The sequence below is a fragment of the Balaenoptera acutorostrata genome, chromosome 2, assembly GCF_949987535.1.
Source record: "Balaenoptera acutorostrata chromosome 2, mBalAcu1.1, whole genome shotgun sequence".
Lineage (NCBI taxonomy): Eukaryota > Metazoa > Chordata > Mammalia > Artiodactyla > Balaenopteridae > Balaenoptera > Balaenoptera acutorostrata.
This window is the reverse complement of record NC_080065.1, coordinates 17,547,038-17,570,304: the sequence shown is the minus strand read 5'-3', so window position 1 is coordinate 17,570,304 and position 23,267 is coordinate 17,547,038. Positions and strand designations below refer to the sequence as shown.

At 44.5% G+C, this 23,267-nt stretch overlaps 1 protein-coding gene across 2 annotated transcripts in view; it reads left to right on the top strand.

Moving 5' to 3' along the window:
* Positions 1–23,267, top strand: part of MYO10 (myosin X) — a 214,241-nt gene that overhangs the window by 39,680 nt on the left and 151,294 nt on the right. Inside the window, exon 2 of one of the 2 annotated variants that reach the window (XM_057539941.1) lies at positions 7,831–7,929. The exons of the other annotated variant lie outside the window; for it this stretch is intronic. Within the exon in view, the coding sequence (XP_057395924.1) occupies positions 7,831–7,929 (99 nt within the window). The remainder of the gene's footprint in view (positions 1–7,830; positions 7,930–23,267) is intronic. 2 annotated transcript variants of the gene reach the window in all.

Genomic DNA, 23,267 nt, shown 5'->3' with positions numbered 1-23,267 from the left:
CGTCTGTTCAGTTGATGAAAAGGCGTTCCTACTTCCAACAACAAAAATGACTCTAAAAGAGGAGAGATCTCACTTACATGGGGACATCCCCCCCACCAAAAAAACCCCCTGAACTCATAGATAGTACAGATTAGTGGTTGCCAGACGTAGGGGGTGGGGGAATTGGGTGAAGGGGGTCAAACGGTACAAACTTACAGATGTAAAATAAGTCCTGGGGACCTAATGGACAGCATGGTGACTAGGGTTAATAATACCGTACGGTATATTTGCTACTCTCTTAGCAAAGAGAGTAGATGTTAAAAGTTCTCATAAGAAAAAAAGAATTAACTATGTGCGGTGATAGATGTTAACTAGATTTACTGTGTTGATCACTTCTCAGTATATACAGATATCACATCATTATGTTGTACACCTGGAACTAATATGTTACATGTCAGTTACACCTCAGTTTTTTAAATAATTAATTAATTAATTAATTAATTTTTGGCTGTGTTGGGTCTTCGTTTCTGTGCGAGGGCTTTCTCTAGTTGTGGCGAGCGGGGGCCACTCTTCATCGCGGTGCGAGGGCCTCTCACTAGCGCAGCCTCTCTTGTTGCGGAGCACAGGCTCCAGACGCGCAGGCTCAGTAGTTGTGGCACACGGGCCTAGTTGCTCCGTGGCATGTGGGATCTTCCCAGACCAGGGCTCGAACCCGTGTCCCCTGCATTGGCAGGCAGATTCTCAACCACTGCGCCACCAGGGAAGCCCTATACCTCAGTTTTTAAAATACTGTTTAAATCCTTGTACTAACACATTTTACCCACATCTCGTTTCTGGAATTCAGTATCTTCCAAGAGCAGGGACCCCCATGTCCCAGCCTGTTACATTAGACATCTTCTAAGCCAGGTTACTTCTTTACTAAGTCATTGCCGGCAAAAGAGGAGAGCTTTCTTTTGGCTGATTAACTTACTGCAGATTTAAATAGCCATATTAATCTTTCCATTACAAATCTATTTGACCTCTTTGTCTTTTAAAAAAAAAAAAAGAGCAGATCACATTTCAGGAACAGATTGTGACTTTATCGTGTAGGTTGCTAGACTCCTGAACCATGGTACTCAACGTGGGCCAAGTGAGCAGTTATGGGAGAAAAATAAGTGTGGTGCCCTGTTCTGGGTCTAAGACTGAGTTGTGTGTTTGGCTAAAGAATGTTCTCTTTTCTGTGAATCTGTAATTAGAACATGCCACACAGCATGATATTTAAAGTCCATCATCATTATCCCTTTTTAGGGTTGTTTTCCTACCTTATTTTTAAACTCATAATTTTCAAAGTTCAGGGAGGTGAATCATTCTAAAATCAGAAGAGAAAGGTAAGAGTTTAAAAGAAAAAAACTATTTTTTTAAAATGGGGCAACAGTAAGTTGAAATCTGTGATAGAGGTTTTATCTTCTTAAATGAGGATCACTAAACTTTCTGTGTAAAGGGTCAGAAGGTAAATATTTTAGGCTTTGAAGAGCTACGTCGTGTTTCCGTGGTAGCGGGGAGGAGATAGGTACAACTTCTTGCCCACAGAGGTACTGCAGTCACACACAGTTGGCCGGGGATTTATGATAATCTTCCAGGGAGGGGGGCCAGTAATTGAGTCAGAGATGCCCTCTACCACAGCCTCACCTGGAGATGAGCTCGGACATGTCGCCTTGTAGCCTTGTAGTCTCTGAGGCCCCCTTGTCCACCTAATGAAGAGTGGAGAACTTAATGAACCCAGCACCAGTCTTCAGAGTTTTAACACAGCTCTTCCATGCGGTCATTATGGCTGTGTGTGTGTGTTTCTTGATATTGCAGTTGCTCAATTACAGAGACATGATTGGGTTTTTCCCATTATGGAGCGGTTAAGAATGTTCATGTACCATTGAGAAGTACATAGGCTGGGAGACAGTTTTTTTAAATGGTTTGCAATGACCAAGGTATAATTGCATACAATAAAATTCACCCATTGTATATTCACGGTTGAGTGGATTTTAGTGCATTTATACAGTTGTGCAGCCATCAGCACCATCCAGTTTTAGAGTCGTTCCATCGACCCCCCCAGAGTTCCTTTTTCCACGTGCAGGCAGCGTGCCCACCCCGACACCTAGCTCTGGGCATCTATTCATCTAGTTTCTGCATTGATGGATTTGCCTCTTCTCTACTTTTTTGTGTGTAGCTTCTGTCACTTAGCATAATGTTTTTGAGATTCATCCTTGTTGGTGATTCTGTGATTTGTTTCTTATTACTAACACTTGTGTAGATTTATCGCATTTTGTTTCTGAACCAGTTGATGGACATCTGAGTGTGTGGACAGAAAAATGTTGCCTGCCATTCCCGTAAAAAAATGAATGTGCCCACCATCAGCCACTGCAGTCGCCCTCAGTGGTGCCCCCTGAGGGGAATTCAGGATGGAGAAAAATAGGATCATGGCCCTAGATAGTTAAGATGCATATCTAAGGAATAATTTCAATGAGCCCAGACTCTTGCATCTTCCCACACATAGAAAAACACTAAAATCATTAACTTGAGTTGTTGGGTTTTGTGGTTAGCAGTAATCTTTTGATGTTTGACCACATTTTTTTTTTTTTTTTCCAACACAAACTCCTATATGTCCTGGCTCCTCCCTTACCTGTTTGCAACTGTTAACTCAGAACTATCTGAGAGGCTGGCTCCCAGGCTGTAGTCCTCCATAAGGTCCCCTAATAAAACGTAACTCGCAACTTTTAGGTTGTGCATTTTTCTTCTGTCAACAAGTGATTTCTAGTCTATGGCTATTATGAATAATGCCGCTACGAATGGTTGCTTACAGGGCTTTTTAAAAACTTTTTTTTTTCTTTTTTTTGAGTAAGTAGATATCTGGGAGTTGAATTCTTGGGACATATGGTGAGATTATGTTTTGATTTTTAAGAAACCGCCAAACTGTTTTCCAAGGTGGATATACCATTTTATATCACTGCCAGTTTCTCCACATTGTCACCAGCACTTGGTATGGTCAGTCTTTTTTTTATTATAGCCAGGAAATCATTTGTTGGCAATGGAAAAATGGAATCCCTGTGAACCTCATTTTTGAAGGCATGGTATTACTCGCCTCCTTATAGGATTGCTCTGAAGATCAAAGAGATGGGAATTTCTGTGCAAGTGCTTTGTCTTGTAAAACTATTACTGCTGATTATGTGCAGAAAAAGTTTTTAGAAGTTGAATTTAACACATATCTGTCTCAGATTAAGATGAAAACGTCCCAAGTTTTAATAAAACATCTATTTTATGATCTAACTTGTTCCACCTACTTTTAAAGGCATATCTTTGCTCCAAGTGTGAGTTTTCTCCGTCAGCTAGGAGCTTTCTCCATATGCCTGCATTGTACATTAAATTATCAGTCTTATTTAACAGTGACAGAATATAATGGTTTGCATATGGTGGGCACATTTTTCTTCCCCACTCAAACTTGGTTGGTCTGGTAAATGTCTTTCTGTGATTTCGTTTTCAAATGCTTGTGGGTGGCCTCTTTCCTGGACCTGGACATATGTGTTCTAGTCGAATAGAATGGAAGCAGAAAGCTTGGGGGCTGAGAGAAACCACCCAGAACAATCTATGTAAAAATATCCATTTCACCAGTTTTACTTTGCAATTCTGATTCTGTGAAAATTGCCTGTTTAAACTTTTTCAAAGAACAAAGGGAGTGTTTTGAATGCATTTCCCTTCCTATCTGGGGAAGATACCGCTGTAGGTTTAGGAAAACTGGCCAGTGGGGCTCTAGATGTGACATCTGGGCTGGATTTTGTAAAACTTGTTTATCAGCAGCTCTTCACACCTGTTGAGAAGGACCTTTGGACTAAGGAGGTTGAGCTGTGTGTTTGATCATGTAAGAAGGACTGTGTCAACAAGGGCTTGGTCATACTTTCAAATGAGAAGGTGAAAAGAACCACAAGAAAACTCAAGTAAAAGAAACTGCATGCAGTGTACCCCCTGGGAGTTGGGAGGTTTATATTAATTCTGATGACAATTTATATTAATTCAGTAATGTTTCATAACATAATCTTTATTCATACTAAATAGACAGTTTTGATACTTGGTAAACAGGGACATGAAATCCTTTTTGATCAAAGCAAAGCAGGTGATGGTCATAGCAAACAAAGCTTTGGACTCAGGATTCTAGGTTGGAGGTCCACTGTGAATTATTTTATGATTTTACCTAATGAGTAAAAGTTTTTACCTTATGAGTTTGAAAATTTCCATTTGAGTGAGTGTGTGTGTGTGTGTGTGTGTGTATGTGTGTACATGGAGGTATTTGAAAGCCTTCAATGTTGCAGTCTCTGACATGTGAATTTTAAAAAGGATGAAAAAGTAGTTCAGGCACTTGGAAGTCTCTTTCTAGAACATTACAAATACTGCAGTTTTGGTGTGGAATGATATTTGGAAGAGCAGTCTTAGAGATGCCTGTAGTAAACGTCCTTTTTGAAAAGGCGCTGTTTGCTAATAAAGAAATCGGGACTGACAAACAGCCGTGTCGTCCTTTCTGGATGTTACCTGTGTCTCAGCCCAAAGTGGGAATCGGAGGTCTGTGACTGACCTGTGCAGGCATGGCAACTCGGCCGTGTTGGTGTTACGTGTGTTCTTTAAATAAGACAGTTCAGGGTTTATAGAGAAACACTTCATACTCATTTTTGATGCTGTTTTCCATCTTTATCATGGAGGATTTCAACCCCTCTACGGAGGGAAGGTTGAAGAAGTTTGGAGTTAACAACTTAAAATTCCCACAGTAAAGAGAAAGGGGATACCCATGTGGAGGTCCTTGTATAGGGTTGTAGCAGGGATGCTGGGAGAGTCGCAGAACTCGTAAGGGAAACAGGAGCCGGTGCCGTTTTAACCTTGGGCTCCAGCCACCTTGATCTTCTTGGTGGAACCTCATGCATATGTGGCCCTGCCCCTGGGTCCCCCTCCTTCCAGAGCCCCAAGGTCTAGCTTGCTGACCCCAAATGCTTTCATTGAACTCAAGGGTGACTTAACGAGGGATCCTGAGTCACAGTGGTGACAACAAATGTTTTAGGTCCAGGCTGGTGTATTTCAAGCAGGATCATCATTGGCACTGAGGGAGTAACTTGTAAGTTGGATTTTTATATCTTAAACTTTCCGTTTTAGAAGGAGTTGTGTGTGATAACTGAACACTTAAAGGGACCTTTGTGTGTAGTTATGTTTTAGTTGTTGACTGACCTATTAGTGCATTTTATTTATTTCTGAATTACTTTAAGGAGACAGTGTGATGTGTGGAAAGAGCATGGAATTAGGAATCGGAAAGATTTGAGAGCTGGCTTGGTCACCAGCTGTGTGACGTTAGGTAAGGACGTAAGCTCTGAACTTCAGTTTCGGGGCAGGGATTCCTATCTTACCAAAGGTTAGGTTAGTATTAGTATTACTGAGGCTCTTAGCATGTGACTGTGACACCTCATGGGCACTCCATTACTGGAAGCTACTATTTATGCTATTAGTAACACAACTTAAAGTAGCATAAAGTGATGAGTATAGTTAGTTTACTTTTATCTTGCTTATCCCCTGGCTTCTCTCTGTGTTGAGAGTGGTAGTAATCCCTGAAACTAGAAGTTGAATGTATAACCAATATATTTTGAATATTTCACTTAACATTTCAAATCAAAACAGAAATTAAGCAGATCAATGAGATGAGGTTGAAAGTTCTAGAAAAGAAGTTTATGTGCTATTTCAAGTGATAATTTTGGTATTAAATTTCCACTGTTTCATTTTTGTTGGAGTTGATGAAATTGTTGAGCAGAGTAGAAATAACATAATGAGATACTAAAGCGATTTCAGCACATTGGGTATACATAAGTCATAACGGTAATTCTTTTTAAAAATAATTAAGTATTTTTTTGTTGAAGTAGAGTTGATTTAGAATATTGTGTTCGTTGCAGGTGTATAGCATAGTGATTCACTAGTTTTGCAGATTATATTCCATTATAGGTTAATGGATATAATTTAAGATAATGGATATGATTCCCTGTGCTATAGAGTATATCCTTGTTGCTTATCTATTTTATATATAATAGTTTGTATTTGTTAATCCCATACCCCTAATTTGTCCCTCTTCCCTCCCTTTTCCCTTTGGTAACCACTAGTCTGTTTTCTATATCTGTGAGTCTGTTTCTGTTTTGCATATACATTCATTAGTATTATTTTTTTAGATTCCACATATAAGTGATATCATACAGTATTTGTCTTTCTCTGTCTTACTTCACTAAGCATAATTTATCTAGGTCCATCCACGTTGCTGCAAATGGCAGTATTTCATTATTTTTTATGGCTGAGTAATTTTCATACACACACACACACACACACACACACACACACACATCTTCTTTATCCAGTTATCTGTTGATGGGCACTTGGGTTGCTTCCCTGTCTGGCTATTGTAAATAGTGCTGCTGTGAACATTGGGGTGAGTGTTTCTTTTGGAACTAATGTTTTTGTTTTTTCTGGATATGTACCCAGGAGTGGAATTGCTGGATCATGTGGTAGTTCAACTTTTAGTTTTTTAAGGAACCTCCGTACTGTTTGCATAGTGGCTGCACCAATTTACATTCCCATCACCATGTACAAGAATTCCCATAAAGATAACTCTTTATAATTTGACCAGTGAACACCCAATAATTTCTTCAAACTTTTTTTTATCACTTGTCCTTGAAAACAAACAGTTTTCATGTTGTGAAATCAAAGAAAGAGGAAGTTCAGCATTGAAAAGCTAAGTATTATGGTTGTCATTTTATTTGTCCAGTGGAGAAATTAAAAAGGGAAATGAAATCAATGCCAAAAAATTGTGCCCCAGGTTAAAACAGTAGGATCTGGAAGTTGTTATCTGTTGGGATATCATCGCAAACTTTGCGGTGCATTTGGTGTCTGGTGGAATCCTACCAAATTCATACCAGTGGATTGGGTTGTGATATTTACTAAAACTTCATCCCTCTCTTGGAGAGTCTAGTTGACACGTGGATTTGGTCCAAGTAGGAAGTCAGTGGAGTGTCCTGATGCCCTCCAAGTGGGCAAGTGCGTGGGGCTTGGACCCGGGAAGATGGAGCCTGAAGGTCCCAAAGAGTTCTTGACTTGGGGTGAAGCAGTGTGGTGACCTGGTTAAACTTGTGGTTTCTGGATGTGTGATGCTGGGCAAGTTTCTTTACCTCTAGGCCTCCACTTTTCCATCTGTAAAATGGGATGATAATGGTGCTTGCCTCAAAGGGTGTGTGTGAAGAGATAATCCACATAAATCAATTGCATTTTAATTAATTAATTAATATTTTGTTTTTGGCTGTGTTGGGTCTTCATTGCTCTGCGTGGGCTTCCTCTGTTTGCGGCGAGCGGGGGCTACTTTTCGTTGCAGTGCACGGGCTTCTCATTGCGGTGGCTTCTCTTGTTACGGAGCACAGGCTCTAGGCACGCAGGCTCAGTAGTTGTGGCGCATGGGCTTAGTTGCTCTGCGACATGTGGGATCTTCCCAGACCAGGGCTCGAACCCGTGTCCTCTGCATTGGCAGGTGGATTCTTAACTACTGCGCCACCAGGGAAGTCCCTCAGTTGCATTTTAGTACTATTTTCTCTGTCCTTTCTCTGTCTGGTGGGACTCTGTCTCAGTCACACTTGTACACGTGTAAAGCTGTGGGTGATGCTTTCTTTGAAGATTCATTCCTTGCTTATTTGAGAAAGATGTTTGCTTTTCAAAAGGTGATTTTTAAGGCATGTAGTAGTCATAGTAATTTTAAGAGTGGTGTTTTGCCACAAAATGCAATCCAAACTCATAGTTAAATCCTGCTTGTTTTGTTTACAGGGAACACGGGTCTGGCTGAGAGAAAATGGCCAGCATTTTCCAAGTACTGTAAATTCCTGTGCAGAGGGCATCGTTGTCTTCCGGACGGACTATGGTCAGGTGAGCAGAGTCCCTGCAGCTTCGCGACATCCGTGTTCTGCTTCCTCGGGTGGCGCTACGTAAGGGCACGTGTGCTCATTCTCATCGCCCCTCATACCTTAAACATCTTTTCTCAGTGATACAACAGAATCCCAAAAGGCATGTGTAATGCACACCTCGAGTGTGTGAGAGACACAATAAAAAATTCTCCCAAATCGAAATCAAAGTGTTCTAACTAGTACTGGACAGAGGAGCCCTGCACTTGGCTGGTTTCCTTCCTGGGGATCAGGAAGAATCAGAAGTATAGGGTGCAAGCAGTTTGAGAAAAAGTTCAAATATATCAGTACTTCCCAGTTGGTTTCATGACCACTTTCCCTTAAAATTCGTCCGCTTTCCTAGTGTTGGAACTGCTGGCCTGCCAGTGAGACTGTGGCAGTGTCCTGGCCCCTGTAAGGACAGGATGCACCAAACCGCCTGACCTGAGCCTCCTCATGCACCTTGTGAAGCAACTGAAGAAGCTCCTGTGTGTGGGAACCACTGCTCCAGGGTCCCTATTCTTTAGTGTAAAACAAGTGAAAAGCCATGTCACTGAAAACAAATACCTGAATCCAGAAACTGGACCACTGATTATATTTGGACAGTGGTGAAAGGAGCCCAGTTTCTCCATTTTATAAGGAAACCAATTAAAATTTTTTTAAATTGAAGTATAGTTAATTTACAATGTTGTGTTAGTTTCAGGTATATAGCACAGTGATTCAGTTATATGTAAATTTTTTTTGTTTTCAGATTCTTTTCCATTATAGGTTATTACAAGATATTGAGTAGAGTTCCCTGTGCTACACAGTAGGTCCTTGTTGGTTACCTATCTTATATATAGTCGTGTGTGTCTTTAATCCCAAGGAATTTTAATTTTAGAAATGGGTACCTCCCACAGAGACACATATTAAAATTTAAGACATAAAGGACTAAAAGGACATCATATGCTAGTATTTAAAACTCTCAGTTGCTGAATTTTGTTTGCAAGTTGTGTTGAGAACAAAATCTTCAAGGTCAGTGTTGTATAGTTTGCGGCTGTTGGGCTACTTGGTTATCAAAACCTTGAGCAGAGAGATGATCCTCTTGGTGGTACATTCCTCATTTCTTGGCTTAATAAGCAGTGATGTTTCTGGGCTATTTTGCAATTCCTCAGTTACTTTTTCATCCAAGAGTCTTGAATAGCGTGTCAGTATTTGTCTGGTGGTGAAGATACCAGCTGTGATGTGCAGATGGAGAGAGGGGGGTGGGTGCAGGGAGAGGGGAGCAAAGAGACCACTGGGAATCCAGTGTCTCCCAGTCTCTGATGCCCAGTCTGGTCTCTTTCCCATCAGGTTCTCGGGTAGTGTGATGTGACCTGTAAACTAAGGACCAAGTGACCTGGCCAGCATTTTTCTGTCTTGCCTTCTCTCCTCCCCGCTTGCCATCTCACTTTCCCCAGATGAGAATTCAGTTTCTTTCAGGCCTTGTACATACTTCTCAAGATGATAATAAAAAAGGAAAACAATATTTAAACCGTGTACCTGACTTGACAGAACTTAATGGGGAATTCTTTTCTTTTTTATCGACTTATTTTTTAATCGCAAAGATACTTTACTTTTTTTCCCTTTTTTCCTCTTAAGAAAAATTGTGATAAAAACCACATAACGTTAAAATTCCCAGCTTAACCACGTTGAAGTGTATAGTTCAGTAGTGTTAAGTCCTTTCGCATTGTCAGGCAGTAGATCTCTAGAACTTTTTCATCTTGTAATACTGAGACTCTGTACCTAGCAAACGCTTAATTCCCCATCTCACCTCCCCCAGCACTTGGCAACCACCTTTCTACTTTCTGTCTCTATGATTTTGACTCCTTTAGATACTTATATGAGTGGAATCATAACAGTCTTTTTCCTTTTCTGTTACTGGCTTATTTTGCTTCACGGAGTGTCTTGGAGATTCTGAAGATGCTTTCTGTTCCTATCAAGCTTCGCTTTGCTCCGCTCTGCAGAGGCGTTGCAGCAATTCTAGCAGTCTCTTAGTGCTACTTACTGTGTCGCGTGGTCAGCAGTCTGTGTCCTGTGACACCATTGCCAGCTGGTCAACGGGCAGCCCTCCGTGGGGCATGGAAAGGGTTGGTCAGGCCAGCAGTTCTGTTCCCTCTTGACAGTATTTATGGATTGTGGCTTTAGAAAGAACTAAACCAGAAAAGTATATACTTAAACATGGAAACAACTCCCACATTTGACTTCGAGTCTTCAATCGGTCGTCAAATCCTTGGTCTTACACTGTCCGCTCTGTCATTGCCAAGTATGACAACTATAATTAGCTTGGCGACCCATGTAGGAAATACAGGGTTTAAAATGTGACAAGAATGAGTCAGGTTGGAAAGACGTGGATGAGACGTGGATCAAGAGCTGGCAGTGGCCAGAAGACTTTTGTTTCTCTCTTTCCTGACCTACTTCTTCCTCTCTTGACATTACAGATTCCCTGTGGAACATACAGGCGTCGCCACCAAGGGTTAGAAGTTCATTACCTGGTTCTGGTCCCCAGGACAGGCACACCCGCTGTTCATCTGATGTAGATTCCTGAAGGAATCAGGGTCAGAGATGTAGAGCATGACCTTGTCCTGATCAAACCCGTGGTAACTTTTCAAAGTATGGGCTCATTTCAGCCCCATTTGGTATGTTATTAAAGGGGGTTAGGATATTGGTGTTTCTACAAAAAGGGAGAATGGGGAGTTATTTAATGGGTCCAGAGTTTTAGTTTTGGAAGATGAAAAAGTTCTGCAGATGCATCATGGTGATGGTTGCACAACAATGTGAATGTGCTTGATGCCACTGAACTGTACGCTTAAAATTTGCCATTGTCATCCTTTTTATGTCAGTGTGTACATCTTACCACAATAGAAAAAAGAAGATATCAGTGTTTGAGGTCAAATGGTAACGGGTAAAAGCTGTCAAGTGGGTATTTTTCTGTATCTTTATGAACAGTTCCAGTAAAATTTTTATGTTACCAAAATAGGACCTCTCAGAATCTATGAACAGCTTTCAAACTATTAGTTGAATTTCCCTTTGGTTTACTGTACAGGAATCACCTGGGGGTCTTGTTTCGGGTGCAGATTCTGATCGGCAGGTCTGGGCTGGGGGCTGAGAGTCTGCATTTCTCACCAACTACCTGGTGGTATGGACACTGCTGGTCCATGTTTGAGTCGTGAGGGTTTATAAGACCTTGCGGAGAACTGCCTTAGGGTCGTAGTTACTACAGTGAAAAGCAGGAAGTTCTCTCAATCCTCTTTGTGTACCACCCGTGCTACTGTTTCGGACGAAGCAAAGGTAAGGAAAAGAGCTTGAGGTAGCGGTGGAAAATTTTCCCTAGGCCTTGAGAAGCTTTCCCTTTCTCTGTGGGCATTCCATCCCTCCCCCCACCCCACCCCCAATTCCAGCAATCATTTCACCTGAAGCGTGGCCAGGGGTTGTGCTGACTGCAGCGAAATAGTGCTCAGGTGGATTAAAAAGCAGTTTTCAAAATCCTGTTTCGTGTTGGAAACCAAGCAGAGCCACAAGTAACTAAAATCCTAAAACGAGGTCACGGGGACAGGGGGTAGATAGGAGATAATACGGTGTCGTTCTTGGTGAGAGCCCTAAAGGGCCCGTTTTCTTATTTCATTCAGTCTCTGAGGGTTTTGCACATTTGCTCAGCTGTTCTTTTTTCACCAAGGAGATAGTTTTATATTAATCTAAAATTCCATCCCACGCCAAAATTTAAACTACTCTAGGTTGGTCCCAGGGGTGCAGAGGACCAAAACATTCCCACTTGACTCATAACTTATGTTATACTCGCTGTGAAGTATTTGCAGATGGGAAAAGAAAAGTGTGAGTGACACGCTAACACACTTTGAAAAAATGCATAGTTGTGGCTTCTGGAGCAGGAAGCACGTGGGTAGGTCAGCACGTGCTCTGCAAGTTAGAAATGACTTGTCTTCTTGCACATGAAGCCTTGGACAGAGTTGTAGCAGAGCACCATGCTTTTGTGGTTCTGCAGGGTCCAGATTTGGCTAGAAGATCGACTCTGGTGAAAAGGGTAGGATGGAAGTTGGCACTGAATGTTTGTCTTTTCTAAAATGTTCACCAGACACGTGGGTGATCACTGAAGCACCCTTTTGGAACATTGTAGAATTGACTAATGAGTTTTAAATTAGATTTTTCACTTTGAGAGTCAACAATTTTATTATCTTTCCTCAAAAGAGCCTAATTTGATCGCTCTGAAATAGCTTATAGTGATATCAATTTACCTAATTGTATTTTAAGGGGTGGTTTTTTAACTTACCCCAGTCAACTTAATCAAGACACTTACTCTCTGCAACCATCCTGTTGGGTTTTCTGTTTACATTGTCTCTCTATGGGGTCTTCTGAAATATTTTACTGGCTGGAGAACTAATCGTCCCAATCTACAAGTAAATGCCCTCCTCTGTGCCCTTCTCTTATTTGCACCAAGTATAATTAGACTCGGTTTTAAAAGTTATTCTTCTCTTGGGCTTCCCTGGTGGCGCAGTGGTTGGGAGTCCGCCTGCCGGTGCAGGGGACGCGGGTTCGAGCCCTGGTCTGGGAGGATCCCGCATGCCGCGGAGCGACTGGGCCCGTGAGCCACAATTACTGAGCCTGCGCGTCTGGAGCTTGTGCTCCGCAACAAGAGAGACCGCGATAGTGAGAGGCCCGCGCACCGCGATGAAGAGTGGCCCCCGCTTGCCACAACTAGAGAAAGCCCTCGCACAGAAACGAAGACCCAACACAGCCAAAAATAAAAATAAAAAAAAAAAAAAAAAAAAAAGTTATTCTTCTCATTTTATTAATCCACAAAAAGGCCGTTAGATTGCCTGGTTCTTTCAAGTCATCCCCCGCCTCCAAGATAGTCAGAATTCCTCAGGCCACACAGGAAACATAACCCTCATTATTTATAATCACATCTCCCATTTAAAGCCATCTCTAACCTTTTGGGTTTGACCTTCACTTTGACTTGTTGGAATTAATACTGTGGGCCCAATTTTGTCGAACTTGATGATGGGTTAGTGTAGTGATTTTTCATTGCGTTTTTGGTTATTTTTCATACACTTTCTGCTCTGTCCAGCTGCTTTTCTTTGCTTTTTTTACCGCTTCACTTTGCCCCCGTTGATTGGTGTCTTTTTGTGTCCCTTGAATGTCATATGGATGTGGCAGCTTTCTGACCTCTCCACATCCCATTCGGGTCCACTCCTGTGTCACAGAGAAATCTCCCGCAAGCCTGTTGAGTGCTGGAAAATTGACCGTGGGACAGCCCAGAATGTCTCCCATTTCAGAGCTCCGAATGTTACCCTGCAACCCCGCTGATTGTCAGGAATCAGACAACTAGAACTGAGTGATTTCAACTTGAGGGGGGAACAGGTCAGATCTGACTTCTCAAGGGAAGTGTGGAGCCTGGAGCTTTTAACCGAGTTGAGAATGTCATCTGAGAGGAAGCTGACTGCACACGCTGGCCCCCGAGAGCCCAGGAACGCCAGCCCTTTTCAGCAGCCGCAGAAGCCGCCTTCCTGGCTTCACCGGCGAAGCCAGCTGTTGGCAGAGACAGGTGCCGGGGTAAAGAGGTCTCCCCCGCCAGCTCCTTCTCTGTGAGCGGATGCGGAGTGAGTGAGCAGCAGTTGGCATGGCCCCCCAAGTCGGGTAGGGCCCCCCGAGGCAGCTCCCGTGAATGGTGGCGGCAGGCGGGGGAAAACCAGCAGGGAGACAGCTAAACTTACAAAGATGGAGGGAAGGAGTTTGGGGGAACGACGTTAATGATGCAGAAGTGGTGTCATTAGGATACTGTGACTCTCAGAGCCGAACTCTTGAACAACAGGACAGATTCTTTGCAATCAACTGGCCTGCACATAATTCCCTTGCTTTTATGTTGTTTAAAAAACAAAAAGTAGGGCTTCCCTGGTGCCGCAGTGGTTAAGAATCCGCCTGCCAATGCAGGGGACACGGGTTCGAACCCTGGTCCGGGAAGATCCCACATGCCACGGAGCAACTGGGCTCGTGCACCACAACTACTGAGCCTGCGCTCTAGAGCCCACAAGCCACAACTACTGAAGCCCGTGTGCCACAACTACTGAGCCGGCGTTCTACAACTGCTGAAGCCCGCATGCCTAGAGCCCATGCTCTGCAACAAGAGAAGCCGCCGCAATGAGAAGCCCGCACACTGCAACGAAGAGTAGCCCCCGCTCGCCGCAACTAGAGAAAGCCCGCGCGCAGCAACGAAGACCCAACGCAGCCAGAAATAAATAAATTAAATAAATAAATTTAAAACAAACAAACAAACAAAAAACCAAAAAGTATATTCTATCCCCTTTTCAATCTTTTTTCTCCTTTTTGGTAAAGAGAAACAGTCTCATATTAATGCACTTATTTGGGGGAAACTTTACCCATTTTTTCCTCAAAAGGAAAGAAACAGATTATATTTTCGCTCCCTGTAGCCTCTCAAGTGTCAGGTAACCCTGGTGTTGCAGTCGGTGCTTCCAGCCAAATTAACCTGTGGGTTCCGTTGAACCATAGGAAGTCGCCATCTCTGTAGGATGAGGGAGCTGAAAAGGCAGTTTTCCTGTGGTTATGCCTAAGAGTATGTTAATTGCCCTCTATTTTAATTGTGTGTTTTAGCTTATCGATATGTTTTTGATTTAAAGGTAGAATTTTTGGCATAAAGTTTAACAAAGTAGTTTTTTTGCAGTCCAGTTGAGAGGCAAAGCATATCCCTAAAATAGTATACAGCCCTGGCTTTTGGGGTACCACTGCCGTATTAAATTCTGTTGTGTGTGTTAACAGCTATGACATTGTATTCCTTTTGGGGTTTTCAACTTTTTGGATGGATGTGTGAAATATTTGCTATGATTGATCTCTCCTGCAAAGGTCCAAAAATTTTTTAAAAATTTTAACCATTTTTAGAATGGAAGTATAGTTAATTGACAATGTTGTGTTAGTTTCAGGTATATAGCAAAGTGATTCAGTTATACATATGTATAAATATCTATTCTTTTTCAGATGCTTTTCCATTATAGGTTATTACAAGATATTGAATATAGTTCCCTGTGCTATACAGTAGGTCCTTGTTGTCTGTTTTATATACAGTACTTTGTTGATCCAAAGCTCCTAATTTATCCCTCTCCTCCCCTCCTTCCCCTTTGGTAACCATAAATTTGTTTTCTATGTCTGTGAGTCTATTTCTGTTTTGGAAATAAGTTCATTTGTGTCATTTTTTTGATTCCACATGTAAGTGATATCACATGATTTTTGTCTTTCTCTGTCTGACTTACTTCAACAAATGTCCAAATTTGAGTTGAAAGAAAAATGAATGGGTAAATATGCAAGTTATTTTTTTGAACTGGAATTTGGGCTTTCTTGTGTGTGTGTGTTTATTTGTGGTAAATATAAATTACATAGAAATGACTATTTTAAATGTTTCTGAGCGTACAATTCAGTGGCATTAATTACATTCATAATATGTGCAGCCATCACCACTATTTCCAAAACTTTTTCATCGTTCCAAACAGAAACTCTGTAACCATTAAGCGCTAACTCCCTATGCAATTTGTTGTTAAACTACTTTCCTCTTGGATACCTTTTCTTGTGCTGCTTCAAGGTATACAAGTGCGTTAGAAACTGTGGTTTGTTTTCCTTCTTAAGGAATAGACACTGTCAAGAAAGAAGTGGTGTAGACCTAGCTCAAGAGTCCAAGGATGGAGAATTGAATGTTGACTTAGGTCTGCTGACCACCGATGGGCATTTGGCGCTGACCTTGTGATGTGTGCATGGGGGTGGACGGTGCTGCCCCTGTGGGTGGGTGAAGGGCCCTTCTCAAGAGGAAGGTGGCTGTACAGCCATCCAGAAAGCCAGAGGAAAGAGGGACATGCTGGTGACAAGTGGCAGATAATTTTTTTAAAAATCAGATGTATGCGATTTCCTTTGCTAACTTCAGCATGGGTCCATCTGTTATTCTTGGAATTCACTTCCATCAAAACAATGCAGCTGTATTAAGCTGGGAAACTCTTAAATTCCTGTGCTTTTCTCACATTTTGCTATTTCATCCTGGAAATACCCATCTCTGAGATGGATATTAAACACCAGCCTGTGGAGTTTCCTAGAGTCAGAAGTCTATACTCTAGAGACTGAACACCACTGGGGCTTTGTCTTGCTTTAAAGACCAAGTAGACTGCAGTTTGTCCAACTTCCTTGGTTTAGAGTGAAAAAATTGTTTGTAGGCCTGAAAGCCACATGATTGACTATCTAGATCTCTTCCAAGAATCTGGTTTGGCATCTTGTAGCTCAAAGATGGAAAGTCAAATAATTTTCACTCTGGGAATATAGGAAAGAAACAATGTCTGATTGTTGGTGCACTAAGTTCCAGGAAAAAACATGTGCATATTTGTAAATCTGCATAGCTCTGTGCGGACACTTGCTTACTGTAACTTGGGAAGAGGTTGTCACCCTAGCCGACTGAGGGCTTGTCTTTCCCTTTCGAGAACTTGGGTCCTGCAGAGATGTGCCTGGCCTTCCCCACCTTCATTCAGGGATGCATGCCTGGTTGGAGACCTTTTCACAGAGGCCTTTTCAACCTCTCCATCCAAGAGGGCCACTACCTTGACATTGTATCATGTGTGATTATTTGATTTTTTTTTTTTTTTTCCTGTGTCTCCTCACCAAGCTCTCTGAGAATGGACACACTGCTATGTCCTTAGCTCCTAGAAGCAGAGCCTGGCCCGTGAAGGCACTCAAATGCTGACTGCGTGGTGAAGCTCCATTTGTAGTCAGCACGGAGCCAAGCAAGTTATTAGAATGATGGGTACTCTGTTGAGACTGTTATCATATAACGTTTTAATAAAGAAATCACAAGTCTTGAACGGACCACAAGTGACAGAAGAAAAAGACTCCTGTCACAAGAGTCCTGGTGGGAGTTTCGCTGTGTTATTTCTATCTAAACCACCCTTAGGCCATAAGACCAGAGCAAAATAAAGAGCATTGAAGATAATTAAAGGGAATTTCTTTTTCAAAGGAATTATTTCACTTGATATACTCCCAAAACATATAAACTGCCCTTTCATTTTTCAAGGGGGAGTAGGTGGGTGTTGTTTGGTACAGAATATTTTTCCAAAGTTTGGCATTTTGAAACCTGAGATGATAATTCTATATACTTCAACATCTACACTGAAACAGGAAGCAGTTTACCATGACAAACCAGACAAGATCCATTGGTGTTCTGAGGAGCGTGGGCTGTGTCAGGTGTCGTTGACCTTAACTTGCCAAGGGTGCACACCACTTCTGTCACCTGCCCTGTTCCCAGCACCTCTGAAAAATTCACTGGTGAGACCTTAAGATTCCCCTGTCTCTGGGGCCTGTCTCCCTGCTCCTTTAAGTAAATCCAGCTTCAGTGGATTGGGAATCCAGCTTATTTCTGACCCTTGCTTTCAGGACAGGCTTTTGCCTTCCCACCAAGCCTAGAGCCTTTGGACTGACCAGCTGGGCCCCTCCCTGTCTGGCATCCCCGCTGGGCGGGTGGATGGGAGGGAGGGGTTGGATCTCTGTTCACAGTATTTTCTGGCCCCAGTGAGCCTCTAGCTGACCACACACACAGTGATTGTGCAGGAGAGAGCAGATGACTTCTGCCCTGGGTCATGACCTTCTGTGGCCTCCTGTCCTTGGTTGGGCCAACTTGCTGACTTTCTCCTTTGTGGATATCTCTCGACTTTGGTCTCCTCTTTCCTTCCTGGGTCCATTGAATGAGCTTCCTCTTTCCATCCCTTAGGCTTGCCTATTTATTTGGATTCCAGCCTGCCTCTGACCTGCCTGTGCATCCCATCTTCGGTCAACTGCTGGATTCCAGGCTCTGCTCTGGGTAGCTCAGCCGACTTTTGCCTGTGGGAGCCTGTGGTATACCCAGACCGTTCCTGCAATCCCCAGGAATCCTGGTCCTGCATTGCTAGTGTCCAGGCACAAAGAGAAGGGCTGATGTTTTGTTCCATTGGACCCATGGTTGCTTTCAGTTTTGTAGTTAGTTCAGCAAATCAAATTGCTCATACTTGAAGGTAAGCAGGAGACTACCTTGCATTCTTGATACCCATGAATACTGAAAACAGTCAGCGCATTAATGCCGGATACCAAGCTCAGATCAGGTGATAACTTACTACTGGGGTGGGGGGTGTGATGCCGAAAACTGATTAAATCAAGACTCAATTTTTTTTTTTTTTTTGAGGCTTAACTACTATGCCTTTATTCTAAGTGTCATTTTGTGAAAAATGTATGTGAAGACTTTGGAAACAAAACCAGTTCAGAAAATTATCTGTGGGAATCAGACATGGCACCATTGAATGCTGTGTGCAATTTCAGTAGAAAATGCCGAGGCAATTTATTAGAACAAATTCAGGCAGTTGTTGGGTGTGACTGAGATGCAGCCCATTTCAGAAGTTCAGTTACAGGCCTGTTATTCGGAAGCAGCTTTCCAGAAGACTCAGTGATATGCACAGGGAGTTGGTCACCCAGTCTGTCTACGAAGACCCATTGGGGTACCCGCAATGCAAGACTTGGGATGGTGTGAAAGTCCTCTGTTGCCTGATTCCAACTTTAGCTGTATGTTGCGTTCCACCCAGGCTGCCCCTATGATGAGACTAGAGAACCACATTCTCCCACGGTCACCCCCCCCGGGAGCCGTGGGAAAGGGGGGCACCCCATTTCTAAGCTGTGTCCTCCTCATGAGGGTTGGCGTTTAGGATGGGTAAAGGGAAGAGAGTGCCATTTGCTGGTGACGTCTCTCTGCGAGGCACCGTGGTGGTGCATATTCCTTCCGTCTGTCCTATTTCATCCTCAACTCCCCTAGGAAGGCGTGGTCAGCCGTATTTATTGACACAGAGATTGATTTTCTGTGAAATAGTATGTCCAAGAGCCCACACTTGGTCAGTGATGAGTTAGTAGAGGTGGGGTTTGGATCCAGACTTGATCGACTTTTCACTTGATCGTGTTACTTCCTCCAGAGAAGTGTGAGGTAGGACAGGGTGAAGCCAGTGATGGGGGTTGTTGCCTGTTTACCTTCTCAGGCCCCGTGACTGCCCGTCCTGGCTGTTTCCCTGAGTTCATTTCTTTTCTCTCTTCAGGCCCCCTGGGATTGAGTGTCCTTGTCTCCTTTCTGGTCATGACCTTTGTGCTTTCTCTTGAAGTTAATCTTCAAGATCGGTAGGTTGCACCGGTGGTACCACCTTCCCAGTTTCCTCTTCCTTGGTGGTGGCTTTTTGCCTTTATTATGTTTTATTGCTCCAGGGAAATAGAAGGATCGGCGAAAATCCCCCTTTTAAAAATTTTAATGTTTCATCGTCTCGTGTTCACAATCTCGTTTCCACGCTGCTGCTTCTGCCGGGGTTAGTTCTCAACCCTGGCTGCACATTAAATTCACTGGGAAGCTTTTATCCAAGAGCCTTGGCCCTGCCCCAAAACAATGAGATCAGAATCTCAGCTGGGACTCAGGCCCTGTGTGTTTTTAGAAAGCTTCCTGGGTACCACTTAATAAGCAGTCAAGTTCAGAACTATTTCGTAGACCAAATGAGCATCGTATCGAAATAGTCCATTAAAAGTTGTTGAAAAAGCACAACTTTTGCATACTGGCCTTAGAAAATGCTCATGTTACCCATGATTTCTAGGCCTTCACTTTTTCTTATATAGCTTCTTTTCTGGACGCTTAGATGGTTCTGTGGAATGTCTCCAGTGCCCACAGTATCTCTGTGAATTCAGTTCCCTCTGTCCATCCAGCTGTCCACTGGGCCCTTGTCTCCAAGGGACCCTGGAGTGCACCCCGTCTCCCTCTTTCTCCAGGGAATTGACCTGTTCTTGGTCTTTCCATCTCCACCTCTCTAGTCCCACCCTCTCTAGTTGGATACTCTGTTTGAGTGGGACATTTGGGTTTGAACGTCCCAAACACTTGTGCGGTGTTGGTCCGTGTGTGATTCTCCAACTGGCTGCTTCATAATCAGTCATCAGGGCCCTTGTGAAAGATGCAGCTTCCTTGGTCCTCCTTCCCATCTGCCAAGTCGACGTCTCTGTGCAGGTGGTCCAGGGGTCTGTAATTTTTTTTTTATAAATTTATTTATTTATTTTTGGCTGTGTTGGGTCTTCGTTTCTGTGCGAGGGCTTTCTCCAGTTGCGGCGAGCGGGGGCCACTCTTCATCGCGGTGCGCGGGCCTCTCACTATCTCGGCCTCTCTTGTTGCGGAGCACAGGCTCCAGATGCGCAGGCTCAGTAGTTGTGGCTCACGAGCCCAGTTGCTCCATGGCATGTGGAATCTTCCCAGACCAGGGCTCGAACCCGTGTCCCCTGCATTGGCAGGCAGACTCTCAACCAGTGCGCCACCAGGGAAGCCCCCAGGGGTCTGTATTTTAACAGGGTTCCCAGATGATGCCTTTCATGGTGAAATTGGAGAACCACAGACTCAGTGGGTTTTGTGACATGAGATAAATTCTCCCCCTCTCACTTGCTATTTACTTCAGATTGGGCTGCTCCCTGCCCTGTGAGGCCTGGGGCTCCGGGGAGGACCTGTCCTTCCTGATGCTGTGACCCTGCAGACAGGTTTGGTTCTTTCATTGTCCGCATCTTCCTCATGCCTGCCATCCTGCCTCCTTTCCTTTCTGTGTCTGGAACAGAACCCGGTGTTTGGGCACCTCTCCTTCTGGCTGTGAGGCACTGTGAAGGTTTCTCTCATTTGTATTGGGAGAAATCCCAGCGGCAAAGCAGTTTCCTGAAATCCTCCCACTGAGCTCTACGCACGGAGGCTGTCAATGATGGTCTTTGTGTTCCAGCAATTCAGTTAAGTTATATTCGTTTCTGAGGGAACCTTATCTGTTTCTACCTCAAGGCAAGAGGGAGGTGGTTGGGGTCTGAAGGAAGGATAAGCCCTGGGGTGAAGAGCAAGGCCTGGGGAGGGGGAGGGGCAGGGGATGTAACGGCAAAGGCAGTAAGGGGCCTGTTTCCTGCACCCCTCCAGCCCTGCACTTGCCCTGTGGCTTGGACAGCCCCACCTGGGCTGGATGAGATGCAGAGCCAAGGAGGGATGGGTGAGTGGCAAGCAGCTACCCCACACTGGAGAGGACAGGGGCTTATTTCTAACCAGTGGGTACCTGCCTCTTCTGGTAACTTCTGCTTAAGGAGTGTCTGTTACTCAGACCTGCAGCGAAAGCGTGACCAACTTCCAGCTTTTATTTCAGACTGATTGCGCTGCCTTTCTAAGGTAAGGATTCAAACCACACAGGCATTTGGGAGGCCTGGTGTCCGGGGAGGGGTCCCCGTGACCTTTCCAAGGTGATAGGTACGTTCAGTATACTGCTCTGTGTGGGTCGTCAGTCTGTCTATCTGCGCTGTGTGCAAATGAAACCTCGGTGTTTTTCTAAAAAGTAACATGTAGCTTGTGTGAAGGCAGCTGTTTGTATTGAAGTTACATATGTCATGAACACAGCATGACTGAACTCAGTAAAGTTGATGTAATTACTCCGGTGTTGAACTGAAGCAGCAGTGGCAAACCATGGCCCGTGCCCAATGCCTGTTTCCATACAGCTTACAAGCCAGGAATGGTTTTTCCATTTTTAAATGTTTGGAGAAACATCAAAAGAATGATATTTTATGACACATGAAAATGATAAGAAAGTCAGATTTAAGGAAGTTGTATTGGACACAGCAATGCCCATTCATTGGTTTATCTGAGACTGAGTTCAAGCTACAGTGGCACGGTCAGGAGCCAGGAAGCCTCAAGTTCACCATCTGGCCCTCTGCAGAAAACGATTGCTAAACCTGATCTGAAGGATCATTTTCCCCAGTTACTTCTGATGTGATGTTTGGTGCTGCAGGGGGCCTTCCAGTGGTTCCCAGTCCTGGCTACACATCGGAGTCACTGGACGGGTCACTAATTGGGGTGCTTGGGCCCCTACACCCTGCCCAGTGGTACAGCCTCTCCGGAGGTGAGCCCGGGACCCAGTGGTACAGCCTCTCCAGAGGTGAGCCCGGGACCCAGTGATAACAGCCTCTCCGGAGGTGAGCCTGGGACCCAGTGGTGATACAACCTCTCCGGAGGTGAGCCCGGGACCCAGTGGTACAGCCTCTCCAGAGGTGAGCCTGGGACCCAGTGGTACAGCCTCTCCGGAGGTGAGCCCAGGACCCAGTGGTGATACAGCCTCTCTGGAGGTGAGCCCGGGACCCAGTGGTACAGCCTCTCCGGAGGTGAGCCTGGGACCCAGTGGTACAGCCTCTCCGGAGGTGAGCCCGGGACCCAGTGGTACAGCCTCTCTGGAGGTGAGCCCGGGACCCAGTGGTACAGCCTCTCCGGAGGTGAGCCCAGGACCCAGTGGTGATACAACCTCTCCAGAGGTGAGCCCGGGACCCAGTGGTGATACAGCCTCTCCGGAGGTGAGCCCGGGACCCAGTGGTACAGCCTCTCCGGAGGTGAGCCCGGGACCCAGTGGTGATACAGCCTCTCCGGAGGTGAGCCCGGGACCCAGTGGTGATACAGCCTCTCCGGAGGTGAGCCCGGGACCCAGTGGTACAGCCTCTCTGGAGGTGAGCCCAGGAATCTGTACTTGCAAGCAGTGCAGCCAGCCACAGGATTCTGTGCTGTGAACCCCCAGCTAGTAGATGGATTCATTGCTAAGCTCCATCATTTTGTTTTCCCTATGAGGGGAAATACCTTCCCCCAGAGGACAAAGATTGACAGTGGCAAAAACCCATGTGTCCTGCTACCAGGAACCCTACCTGTAGGGTAGTGGCCCTCAGAATGGAACAGGCATCAGAATCCCCTGGAGGGGCTTGTTAAACCACTGGCTCCTGGGCCTCAACCCAGAGGTTCCGGTTCAGCGAGTCTCAGGTGGGGCCTGACCATTTGCATTTCTACAAGCTCCCAGGTGCCGCTGATGCTGCTGGTGTGGTATGCACACTCCGAGGACCAGCGTGTAGGGCTTGGCAGGCTGTACGTGGGGGTTTTCTTTTCAAATCCATGTTCTAAATACAAGCATCTGATCCACAGTCTTCCCCCCAGAGCATGTTCTGGAGAAACACAGACGGTCGCAGTCCAAGTACCTTTTTCGACTGCTGCAGCCATAAAGGACTCATTCTTGAACAGTGTCCTGTCAGCAACTGTCTGGTGATCTGAGTTTTAAATTCTAACACCTGCCAGTGGCTTAGTCTGTAACTGTATTTTTTTCTGGGTTAGTGGAGAGCCACGCCCAGGCACAGCAAAACTAAGAAAAGCCTGTGTTCTGTGTTAATTACGTCCCGACACATTTCTAAGGAAGGTTGACTCATGGAAGTATTTCCAAGAATGAG